Here is a 12,336-nt window from a genome sequence, read left to right as displayed (position 1 = left end):
AATTTTTATCGACAGTTTATCCCAGCCTTTGCCCAGGTAGCTCTCCCTTTAACTGATCTATTACGGAACAAACATACTGGAGGCAAAGCGAGGCCGGGACAGCTGTTGTTGTGGACACCTGAATGCCAACAATCGTTTGAGCAGCTGAAGAGTCTATTTTCCCAGGAACCCGTACTCAGACACCCAGATCCCGCTTTACAATATATTGTACAAGCAGATGCTAGCGACATAGCCGTCGGTGCTGTGTTGTTACAAAGAACCAAAGAGGGGAAATTATATCCCTGTGCTTATACGTCAAGCAAATTGATGCCTACGGAACGAGGTTCGGCTATTTGGGAGAAAGAGGCATTTGAGGTCAGGTGGGCATTGCTCACTTGGCGACATCTACTAGAATTTATTGGCGATAAATTCGAGGTCTGGACAGACCATAAAAATTTAGAGGCCCTCCAAACCCCTAGGAGATTGTCACCAAAACAGGTATGTTGGGTGCAGAAGTTCCAGCGGTTCAATTTTGATTTGAAGTATGTTCCAGGGGGGTGGAATTTTTTAGCTGATGCATTGTCGCACATGCCTCAATTTAATAAAAGGGAGGATGTTGTACAGGCCATTATACCAAATAGACAACATGCAGGTCGGACATATAACAAAGAACCAATCCCTTCGTGGTATGAGGAATTACGACATGAGGTGAGTCGTGATCCATGGATTGCTGAACCTATAACTTCGGTGACCCATTGTGATGGGTTGGTGTGGATGGGAACAAAGTTGTATATACCTCAACCTTTGCGAGCAACAGTATTGAAATGATGTCATGATACAAAGTTTGCAGGGCATTTTGGTTTTCTCAAGACATTACATCTCACCAGAAGACAATTTTGATGGCCTCGTATGCGTAAAGATGTCGAACAATATGTGAAAAGCTGTAAAGTGTGTGCGACAACAAAAGCACGGCTGGGTAAACCACTTGGGTTGCTACAGTCAGTTGCACACCCCAGTAGGCCATGGGACGAAATAGGTATGGATTTTGTGGTCGACCTCCCAGAAAGCAAAGGGCACACAGTAATCTGGACTATAGTCGACCTTTTTTCCAAACAAGCACATTTCATTCCCTGCCGTGGTTTACCATCCACTAAAAAGTTAGCACAATTGTTCATACATCATATCTACCAATTGCATGGAGCACCTCGTCGAATCATATCGGACAGGGGCGTACAGGAACCTTGGTAGTACAGTGGTCTAAAGCACCCTGTTATTAAGACCAGCTGCCTGCAATTACTGCAGGTTCAAATCTCGACAGGCTCAAAGTTGACTCAGCCTTCCATCTTTTTCTAAGGTAGGTAAATTGAGGACCCAGTTGTGGGAGCAATAAGCTGACTTTGTATAAATATACAAAAGGATGAAGGCTATTGCTTAGCACATTGTAAGCCGCCCTGAGTCTCCGGAGAAGGGCGGCATATAAATCAAATTAAAAAAAAAAATTCACCGCACGATTCTGGCGTAATTTCATCAACATGATAGGATCCTCCCAAGGGTTGAGTTCGGCATTCTACCCTAGCACCAATGGGGCCGCGGAAAGGACCAATGCTATGGTGGAAAGATATTTATGTTGTTATATATCTTATCAACAATCCGACTGGTCGGATCTTCTACCATTTGTTGAGGTAGCATATAACAACGCCGTACACCATAGCACGGGGGTTACACTGTTCCAGGTAGTGTCTGGCAGAGAATTCACTGCAATCCCTGAACTGAAGATGACTGACCAAGAACAGGTGTCTCCACGTTTCCGATTCGGGATCCGAATTGGAAACCTATGGCCGAAAGTCAAGGAAGCGTTACATAAAGCAGCAAAGGAATATAAGCTGCAGGCTGACAGGAAGAGAGCGGACCACAAGCCTTTCCAGGTGGGGGAATCAGGTATATGTGTCCACTAAATACATAAAGTTAAAAATACCCAGCAGAAAGTTAGGACCCAAATACCTTGGACCTTTCACTATCACGAAAGTGATAAACCCAGTAACCGTGGAGTTAAAGTTACCACCTTTACTGGGTAAAATACATCCTGTGTTCCACAGCAGTCTACTAAAACCAATAGAGAGTGTACGGGAACCTCTTGAGCGTCCTGAGCCGCTGGAGGAGGGGCAATATGAGATCGATGACATCCTGGACTCCAAAATAAATAGGGAAAAACTTAAATACCTAGTAAGATGGAAAGGCTACCCATTTGAACAGGCATCCTGGGTGTCAGTTGAAAACATTAAAGCAAAACGATTGCATAGACTCTTTCACTGTAAATACCCAAACAAATTCGGGGGTGAGGGAGGGACATACTAAACCCTGTACTAAACCCTTTCATGTCTTATAGGTGGACTCCTGGTAGGGGGAGCCGCCTGTCGAGACCTGCCACGCTCGACACACCGGGGATAGGGTTACAGTACGGATCTCACTGAATGAAGCCGGAGTCGCAGTTGGAAAGCCGTGGACGGGCCGTGGGTTGAAAAGGGAGGATGGGCACATATTGGTGGTGGGGGTGATAGCAGTTGGTTAGATGGCAGGTCATGGTGCGGACGGGATACGGTCTTCCTGCTACTCACTGCTGCCTGATGGCGCACCCGAGTGATGCCACAGCTCACGCAACGGGCGTGAAGTCAACAACCCGGAAATGCAACCGATTGGTGAACTGATTAGCGCGGCTATTTAAACGGCATTGGGATGCAGCAGCTCCCAACGCCGACTTTGTGTTATCGTTTATTGAACTCAGCGTGGTCTGCAACAAACCTGGAGACCAAATAAACCAGTTTCCTGCAAATGACTTTGATTGACTGCAGCGTGGTTCTTCACTGGACCCAGGTTTGTTGAGTGGTCTGAGAGATAGTTTGCAAAGACATAAAATATGAAATTATAATGAATAGTGTTGGCATAAACTTGCTGTAGCTATAATTCCTTTTCTCTTCTCTTGCCTTTAAATTGGCTTTGTATTTCTTACTCCTCTCCTACTCTTTGCACATTCTGAAATAGATGAAAGCAAGCAGGACTAATTCATGTAAGACAGAAATATTACAGTTTTTAGATCACTTCCTCATAGTTCCCATGATCCTATATAATCTCCAAGGTTTGGAGATGGTTCTTACAGCCTCTCCAAAACCTGTTGCCAAGTTGCAATGTTTAATATGACAGAAAAATGCAAATACTGTAGCATATTACGGTAGATATAATACAGAAAGTATACTTAACCCAAAATAAGACTACACAATCATTAATATGAATTTACTGTTTGATCAGATTGTGCCTATGCTTCATCAGCTGTGCTGGGAGCAGCCAGATTCAGTTCCTCATTCAGAATAATTTAATCTTAAAGGCTGTACAACTTGAATATATCAGAGATATTACTCCATATGCCTGCCTAGAAGTATATTTTTAGCAGTGGGGCTCATGTTAGTGCAGTGCATTTTGAAAAAGGAGCTTCATTCTTCAAAGATTTTTGGCAACCTGTGAAAGTAATGTCAAAAATATTTTCAAGTCCATTAACAATGATATCTTAATCCATGCAGGGACCTCCTGGTTTGACCTTATACAAAACAGCTTAAATGCTCTTTTCACATTTGAGCTGGAAAAGGAGAGATGGGAAAGGAAAAGCAGCCTTCAACAGTTGAAAAAGAAGATGGCTGTTTAAATATGTAGAATGAATCACCTGTTAAATGTTTAAACTTATTAGAACCAAGAGTTCATTGAACAATATTTTTACTGACATATGCATGTAATATTGGAGTACCCAAGCAAGACTAGACTTCACAGCTGGCTAGCAGAAACTAATGCAGTTAACTATAGTTCATTCCCTTCCTGCAAAGCTCAGAATCCCCCACACCGTAACATTGCCACTCTTATTTCTCAATAGTCTTATTCCTTTGCACTCCAGTCCGATAGCAAGGAAAACAATGACTACTTATTTGATTATTAAGAACTAGTTTATCAAAGTGTACCCACTTGATAAATTAATTAGGATCATCCTTCCATATGGAGAAACCATGGCCACTAATGAGAAAACAATGGAAGCACATGAATGGGACAATTTTTCAGATAATTAAGTGGCTTCCATTTGAAACATGATCATCTGCATTCATCTTTTATCTAACTCAGCTGTAAAGTTTCAGTCAATTACAAAGAGGTCAAAGATACTACTACCTTCATATTGTGGTGTAGGAAAGAGTGGAGTATAAAGAGCTTTCTCCCACCAGCACTGTTTTGCTTGATTGTAGCTTATTTTCTGAAGGTCACTACTCAATACAGGAAACTGTTTTGAGAAGAATTATATTTTAGTTCAAGGACAAAAGAAAATAATCCTACAGTATACTTATTCTAGAGAATATGAATCCAATAAAGTGAGATATTGTTTCAAGAAATTATGAAATGCTTCCATACAAACAGCTGGTCTCAGTAAGTTCAGCAAAGCATAAATGTACATGTTTAACTCAACTAAGATACTGTAAGTCTGCATGGGGCTATTAGTGCAGTATAAAAGTTTAGTGTTCAAAATTTCTAATACTATTTCCACATAAACATTAAATGTTACTTAGGTATTATCTTCTTGTACATTTTTATATTCAATAACTTCTTTTTCATTTTTCCTCTTAAAGTTAAGGGTTAACACCTATTTTGACTAGCGAAATAAGTGCACACTGGAGACAACTATTACACATCCCATGGACTGCAAAAATCACAAACAGGTCCTAGACTGAGCCTCACCAAAATATCACTTGAAGCCAAGACTGCCAAATAAATGCTATCATACTTTGACCATGTCATGGGAGCTGACTCACTCAAAAGTCAGTTGTGCTGGGAGTGATCAATGGAAAAAAGAGAAAGGGCCGCCCTAGCACCTACTGGCTGGATATTATAAAGGATGATACCAAGATGACCATGGAGAATCTGAAGGAGGCAGTGTGAGACAGAGAAGCATGAAGAGTGCCAATCCATAGAGTGACCAAGGGTCGGACACGAATGAATGGCTGACAAATGCATAAATAAATGCACAAAAGCAATGATATATGTTTATTTGCACGAAAAGGGGGAGGACTCAATGTAATATAATCCCTACCCCTACCAGATAAAGAAATGTGTCCTAGAAACTATTAGCAGTTTCTCTTTTCCCTTCTATGTTCATTTTCAGAACAGAATTATATCACTTCTTCCAGGCACCTGAGAAAGTAGGCAGATGCTCAGTTAGAATACTTTTTTGTTTCAAACATTAATCTTTGTGCAGGAAAAAAAATTAAGATTGCACAGTAGCACCTTGGATTGGAAAAGGTTAGAAATTCTTGTGAAATCAGGAATACATCTTACTGATATATTTTAAAGGCATTAAATCCATTGAATTATATATCATTTTACTGAAACCTGTAACTTATCTATACAATGCACAATTCTCAAGGACATACCTCTTTCAGTTGCACTGATGAGCTTTCTTTACAACTGCAAGACTTGTCTTCTTCTTCCTGTGGCTCCACAACACTGCAGCTAGCTTCAGAATTTTTCACAGCCATTGTATCTTGCACATCTTTCATACTGCATTCTAAGCAAGAACTTTCATTTTCTACCAGCAATATTCCAGATGATTCTTCCTGGGAATCCAGAGATGTCTGCGCACTCTTTTCCATCCCACATTTTTTTAATGTAGGAAAGAACTTTCCAGACTCAAGTTCTAATTTCCCATAATAATGCCCTTCTTTTTCTGCATCCTCTTCCAGTGGTTTGAGATCTGCTTGTGGATCATCAAATGGTTCAGCTTGAGAAGAGACAATATTCCCCTCATCTTTCTCCGATTCAAAATCAGATTCACTTCCACCACATGGAGAAAGTTCAGATGCAGAAATGGGGCGAAAGTGAGTCCTAGGAGAAATCCGTATTGCTCTGTACTGCGTCCTCCCAGCACCACATATTCTAGGGCGAAAAGCGTCTCTGTCAGAATCAGAGCAAAGGATTGATTTGGGTTTAAAGCAAGGGCTGAAGGATGTAATTCCTTCTGGTTCAAATGTACATTCGACATGAAGAACTTGTGAAAATGGATTATTTAGGTCAAAGGAAGAGAAAGAATATTCAAGACCAGACTCTTCACCTTGAAAATTACTGCAAGCTTCTAACAAGTCTTCATGGAAGATAAAAGAAAAACCTCTATTTAATCCATGATCACCACATTTCAAATGCTCACTCTGCTCAAATGATACAAAAGGTCTCCATAATTGTCTGTGACCAGGAGTAAAGCTATTTCCTGGTGTCATAAAGACATCTGTACCAGCTATTGTGACTACATCAGAAGCTGCACACTGTAGTAAGTTTCCTTTTGGGTGATTTGGGGGCACTATTGCCCATTCTGCATCACTGTTGAAAGTTTTCAGTTCCCCATACACACCACCAAGAATAAATGAACTTTCTTTATCTTGGTTAACATCCCATGATTTAGAGGGTGTAGTATAATCTCCACAATCTACTTCTGATAAATTGGTTGAAGCAAAGCCTCTTTTCTCTAAATTTTCTTTCTGACCTTCCCAAAGGTGGTATTCTGATCTTTGCACTGCTTTGTTTGGACCTTGGAGAATTTCTACCTTTGCATCATTTAAGCAGCAACAATAATGATTTACATCAGTTGGAAACAGTTCCTCTTCTATTCCTTCTATTTCTATAATTGCTGCAGAATTTTCATCTGTCATATTTGTCCAGATATCTTTCATAACTCCTGAGCCATAGTCATCTTCATGCGGGCTACTGTCACTACATACTTGTGGAGTCTCATATTCTTTATCTTCTGTTTTTTGTTCTAACTGAATACCACAGACAGATTCTAATTTTGACTTTTTTGTGAAAATTAAAGTAGGTATTTCTCCTAAAGATCTTGTCTGTTCCTGGCAGGTTTCCTCCTGCAAAAAATCTACAATTTCTTCATCTATGTAACTTGAAGATACCCTGGGAACTATATAATTAATATCATCAGAGTTAAATTGAGGGGATTCTTCAAGTGGAATATTTAAAGTTTCATTGTCTGAACGTGTTTCTTCAGAATATGACCATGGACTACAAGTTCTTGTTGACAGATTAGAACAGTGTTCATTTTCATCAAAGGCACTATTTTTGGTCCATATTAACAATCTTGACTGTGTTTTCCCAAACATACCAACATTGCTACTAGAATCTGTATTTTCATTTCCCAAATTTAGTTTTTCAAAAGGAAATGGTAAAACAGAATTACTGCATTGCACTTCAAACACTGAAAAAGAATTTAAACCAGACCCTTCATTAGTATCTGAAAACAGCTCTTGATTGCCTGCAAGCATGTATGAATTAAGCATTGTGCTGTCTAAGGATGGGGAAAGTCTAACAGGAGAATCTCCCCCAAAACTTTCCCCATCTGCATCACCAGAGCTAGAAGTTGAACAGCACTCCCAAAATTGAGCTAAATTACTAAGATCTTGCAAGAACCACCCTTCCGCACCAGAGGTGGCTGAATCTGCCCATATTGCACTTTCCCCTTTCAATTCCATTCCATCAAACACTATGCAACATTCTGCCTCAAAATCAGTTCCTTCTCTGCTTTTCTGCCGAATCATATTCAAAATCCGACTTTCTCCTTGCATCTTGCCTGAGGCACCAGAATCCAACATGGATTGATCAATATCCACTTCATAGAAGTGTGTTAGTTCTGACAGATGAACACCATCTAAATGTATATCGTCCTCTGGTGGAGAACATATTGAGGTCCTAGTGAGGCCAATATCCTCATTTAAAACGGCAGGCATTTCCACAAAATGACCATCAATGAAAGTACCTGCTGCGAGGTATGTTTTATTAATATTATTGTTGTTACTAATGCAAAGACCTTGCACTGATTCAGCTAATTCTTCTACAGCCTCTGATGTTGCATCACATACATCTTCTTGCTTGTTGCGGTATGTCGTCTCAAGCTTACTTTTTCTAGTCAGGGGAACAAAATATTCTGTAATTGGCTCAGTATACCACAAAGGCTCTTCCTTATACTCAGTTTCATTCCTGCTATCAAAATATAGCTCTTTTCTCTCATGGTTTCCACCTTCTTTTCGTCTAATTTCTTTTAATGGCCGTTTACCTCTTTTATATAGTTGCTTGATGGAGCCATTGCTGCTGCCAGGAATTTTCCTTTCAGTTTTTTCACCAGCTTTTGGCAAATACTTACTTTGTCCATTCCATCCTTTTTTACCCCGAGCCTCCCTTGTTTTATGCCTTATTTTTACATATTTTGTAGCTGCTTTTAATTCACCATGATTGCCACTAGAATTTGAACCTTCTTCACTGGAGCCAGAAGACCAGGATCGAAGACGTATCTTCCCCTCAGATTTATGTCGGAATTGCTTTTTGTATGAAACAGATTTTCCTTCAATACGATTTCCAAATTTATTCTCTTTTTCATCTTTGTCATTCTTCTCTGTGGCTCTCTCCTGTATAGTTACAGATGCTTTGTTACTATTTCTCTCTTTGGATGCTTCATTTTCACTAATGCAGTCCTTTGGAGATGATGTATCTGTGCTAGTTGCTGGGACAGTGGAAGATGAGGAGGTACTGGAGTAAGAACACATTTTGGATTTATTCCACACAGTCATGATTTCTTGCAGGCAAACTGGTTTCTGGGAAAGAGGTGGAAAAGCCTCATAATACCTGAGAGAAAAAAAGGATAAACATGCAGTGTCATGTTTTGGAGAATCAGACAAAAAGGCAGTTTCAAGACCAACTAAACATTAATGGTTTTACTATCAACATTCACTTTTATTATTTTTTATGACCTATAATGTTTTAAAACACAAATCTTACTAATCAATATATTATTTAGCTCATCTCTAAGGAAAAAATAAACTATTACTATACTTCAAAAACTATTAAATAGTTAATAAGTTAAATATTGTCACTGTAGTTAAAATAAAACAAAATATGATTACACACTTTTTCCAGTAAATATTAATACACAGTTGAAATATTCTATTTTTATTTGCTATCTGGGGATAGGTAATTCAACATTTCTGTTGAGCGCCACGTTGGGAAAGGTAATTTTCCTCCTTTTATATAAGAATAAGCTTGGTGGTTGTTCAACAGATAAACTACAGAATTCTAACAATTATTTTCAAATCGACTGAAATGGGCAGAACAGTATAGGTCTTTTACAGAGACTGAGAGAGACTACAAGATAAAATAGAGTTGCTCTGCAATTTTTGAACAGATTCATAATATAACTATGAATAAATAGTTTGTTTCCTCTTGCTTTGGTGTTTTGTACTGGGATCCTGTGAATGACTGAGACGATTGAATTGTTGGTCTAGGACCAAAGCTGCATATGATAAACTGTTGCACCCCTTCACAAACTGCACTGATGGCCTCATCATTCAGAGCTGGCTAATTCTGGAGTGGTATTTCTTGATCTGGCTCCATTTCACTGCTTACCAGGTAAAAACTCTTCAGTTCTCAAGATTTCCAAATGTTGTAGTAACATTATAAGCTTACATTGCTAAGGTTGTTGAGGACTGATTTGACGGTGTGCTTGAAACATCTACTAGCCTTTGGCATGGTCAAGACCATGGCAACAAGCTCATTATTTAAGCGGTGTGTCTTCTAGTTCTTATTAATCTTAGCAGGGGATCAGTAAAATTAATACTACCATGTTTCCCCAAAAATATGCCCTACTCAGAAAGTAAGTCCTAGCTTGATTTTTACATGTGCACCCAATATAAGCCCTATCCCCCAAAATAAGCCCTAATTAAGACCCCCACCCACTCCAGGGTGCACAGGTAAAAATTAAGGTAGGGTGGGGATGGGGGGGCGTGGAGCTGCCCTACTACTTACCTTCAGATAGTTGCAGCCAGGTCTTGCACACTTTGGCCCATTTGTTTTGCTGTAGCCAGCAAGGCTTTCCTGAAGGCCTCTGTAGCCAATAACAAGACAGATCGATCCAGAGCTCTGTTATCGGCTACAGAGGCCTTCAGGAAATCGTTGCTGGCCTTGCCCGAAGAAGAAGTTCCTGAAGGCCTCTGATAGTGAAAAAGAGGCCGGAGGCGACGCACATAAGTGAGGTGAGTCAGTGGATGACATCCCCCTGAAAATAAGACCTGGTGCCTTTTTTGGTGGCAAAACAATAATAAGACAAGGTCTTATGTTTGGGGAAACACAGTAGTAAAATCATCTCTCACAGAAGGCCTTCCTTCCAGACCTAGTAACTTGAGGAGTCAGCTACATTTTGTGCTTTTTCTCACTCAACCATTCTCACTCAGCCACTCAGTTTTCAGCCATTGATTGTGTCAAAATGTTCTTCCCAAATCAGATTCATATTGAAATTATTCTACACTGGAAGTTGGATATGTCAAACATACTAGAGTTACTGTCATGATAAAACTGCTAGCAATGCTACTGACCATACCAACTTATGTATTGTATACTCTAAAGCAATTCCACCTGTTATCAGATTCATGCATGTAACAGAGCCTTAAATTATGAACATTAACTAAAGTTTGTAATTAACAACAAATAATTGCACAATTCTGCCCTGAAAAAAGCATGTAAAATAAACCAAAAATTATTTTTCCAAGAGTATTTGTATTGCTTGCACTCTGTATATCCCTTTCCCTCTGTCTAGGTGCCTCCATAGAGTTGACAAGATGTCAGGACAGAATGCTGTGGTGTTTCTAGGTTGTGACACGCTTCTCTACTCCCCCAGGTTATGAATCTGCGTCTCATTATTTCACTAAAAAAACAATTTCACAATAAAAACCTGAAGATATATGTGTTACTGTTGAGGATAAAAATCAATGTCATCACTCACTAAATGGAAAAGAAACTATATTGGAATGAAAACAGTTTATCCAAACTAATACTAATTTTTTTTTAAAAAAAAAGTTTAATGATCAGTTAAAAACATTTTAATAAAAAATGATAGCTTGAATTCATTACTTCATGGCTAATACCACTACAGAAAATATGTGTGCTTTTCCAATTTAGAAGAATAAAATAATTAAGAGGGTGTTTTTTAAGAAATGCAACATACATTTCTACTTGATCTTTTGCTGCTGGAGATAAATCTATTTCAGGAGGCAAAGAGTCCTCAAGTCTTTTTGAAATCTTCTCCTCCGCTATTAAAAAAAAAGTCAGTACAAAAATCTGATCAGACTCATTTTGAAATAAATACAAATATACAATCATCAATTCCATATTCTGGCCCACAAGCTTATGTTAAGAATGTATACACTGAATTTACAAATGGATTAATTACATCATCCACATTTTTTAACAGTAAACTATTTCATCTATCTGGATATTAGTAGAGCAGTTATTAAATTAGTGACAAAGCTCTCACACAGTTCTAAACCATGAGTCGCATTATTTACAGTTTGTTGCAAAAGTACACAGTATATACTTAAAATAGTCACAACTAATTTTCTCAAAGCTTTCCAATAGGACCAAAACAAAATATTATTTCATTATGATCGCTCGAAGGAAATTTTGAGAATAATTAAGTTTCTTAATTAGTGGTGTGGTTGCGCAGTGGTTAGAATTCAGTATTTCAGGCTAATTCTGCCAACTGCCAGCAGTTCGATCCTGACTGGCTTAAGGTTGACTCAGACTTCCATCCTTCCAAGGTCGGTAAAATGAGGACTCAAGTTGTTGAGGGCAATATGCTGACTCTTTAAACTGCCTAGAAGGGGCTATAAAGCACTATGAAGCAGTATATGTCTAAGTGCTATTGCTATTGATAGATATTTCTCACATAAGAGTGCAATTAGCTTTACATTTCTCTTTTTATATTACAGCATGATAAATACAGAATTCTGAACTTAAATATTGTTTGAGGGATCAAAGTATAACTAACCAAAGTAACCTATTGTCACTGAAATTATTTCTTTATATATCAAAGTAACTGTAATATAAATAACATGAGGGTAATGCATATCAACCAATGAATGGTGGCTTAGTGGTTTAAAAGATGCCAGAGAATGTCTGTGCTCTGGTGGTTCAGGTCCTACCATTGCATTACAGAGTGAGCTCCCATCACTTGCCTCAGCCCCTGCCAATCTAGCAGTTTGAAAGCATCTAAACGCAAGTAGATAAATGGGTACCACTTTGATGGGAAAGGTAAGAATGCTACATGTTTTGCCGCATGCTCTGCGCTATGGTGTGATGTTATGCTGGCCACATGACTGTGAAAGACAGCACTGACTCAATGACCTAGAAATAGAGTTGAGTACTGCCCCCTAAAGTCAGCTATGACTAGCAGTGTAAAATCTGCAGGGACTCCTTTACCTTTACTTTTTATCCAACTCATTTTAAAGTATG

At 38.9% G+C, this 12,336-nt stretch overlaps 1 protein-coding gene across 19 annotated transcripts in view; it reads right to left on the bottom strand.

The window, feature by feature from the left end:
* The window catches only part of KIAA0232 (KIAA0232 ortholog), a 102,714-nt gene that overhangs the window by 36,908 nt on the left and 53,470 nt on the right, over positions 1-12,336 (bottom strand). For 18 of the 19 annotated variants that reach the window (XR_015733569.1, XR_015733570.1, XM_034411702.3 and 15 more), the window contains 3 exons: positions 11,051-11,135; positions 5,436-8,679; positions 4,183-4,291 (listed from right to left, as the gene is read on the bottom strand). Coding sequence is in view for 17 of the 19 variants with exons in the window: in XM_034411702.3 (XP_034267593.1) it covers positions 4,183-4,291; positions 5,436-8,679; positions 11,051-11,135 (3,438 nt within the window). In the remaining 2 variants the exon portion in view is untranslated. Of the gene's footprint in view, positions 1-3,253; positions 3,490-4,182; positions 4,292-5,435; positions 8,680-11,050; positions 11,136-12,336 lie in introns of those variants that run through there. The other variant, XM_034411711.3, reaches the window with a different exon arrangement.

This window comes from Pantherophis guttatus, chromosome 3 (genome assembly GCF_059756535.1).
Source record: "Pantherophis guttatus breed Tessera chromosome 3, ASM5975653v1, whole genome shotgun sequence".
Classification (NCBI taxonomy): domain Eukaryota; kingdom Metazoa; phylum Chordata; class Lepidosauria; order Squamata; family Colubridae; genus Pantherophis; species Pantherophis guttatus.
The sequence above is the reverse complement of the archived record's forward strand: the minus strand, read 5'-3'. Positions and strand labels throughout refer to the sequence as shown.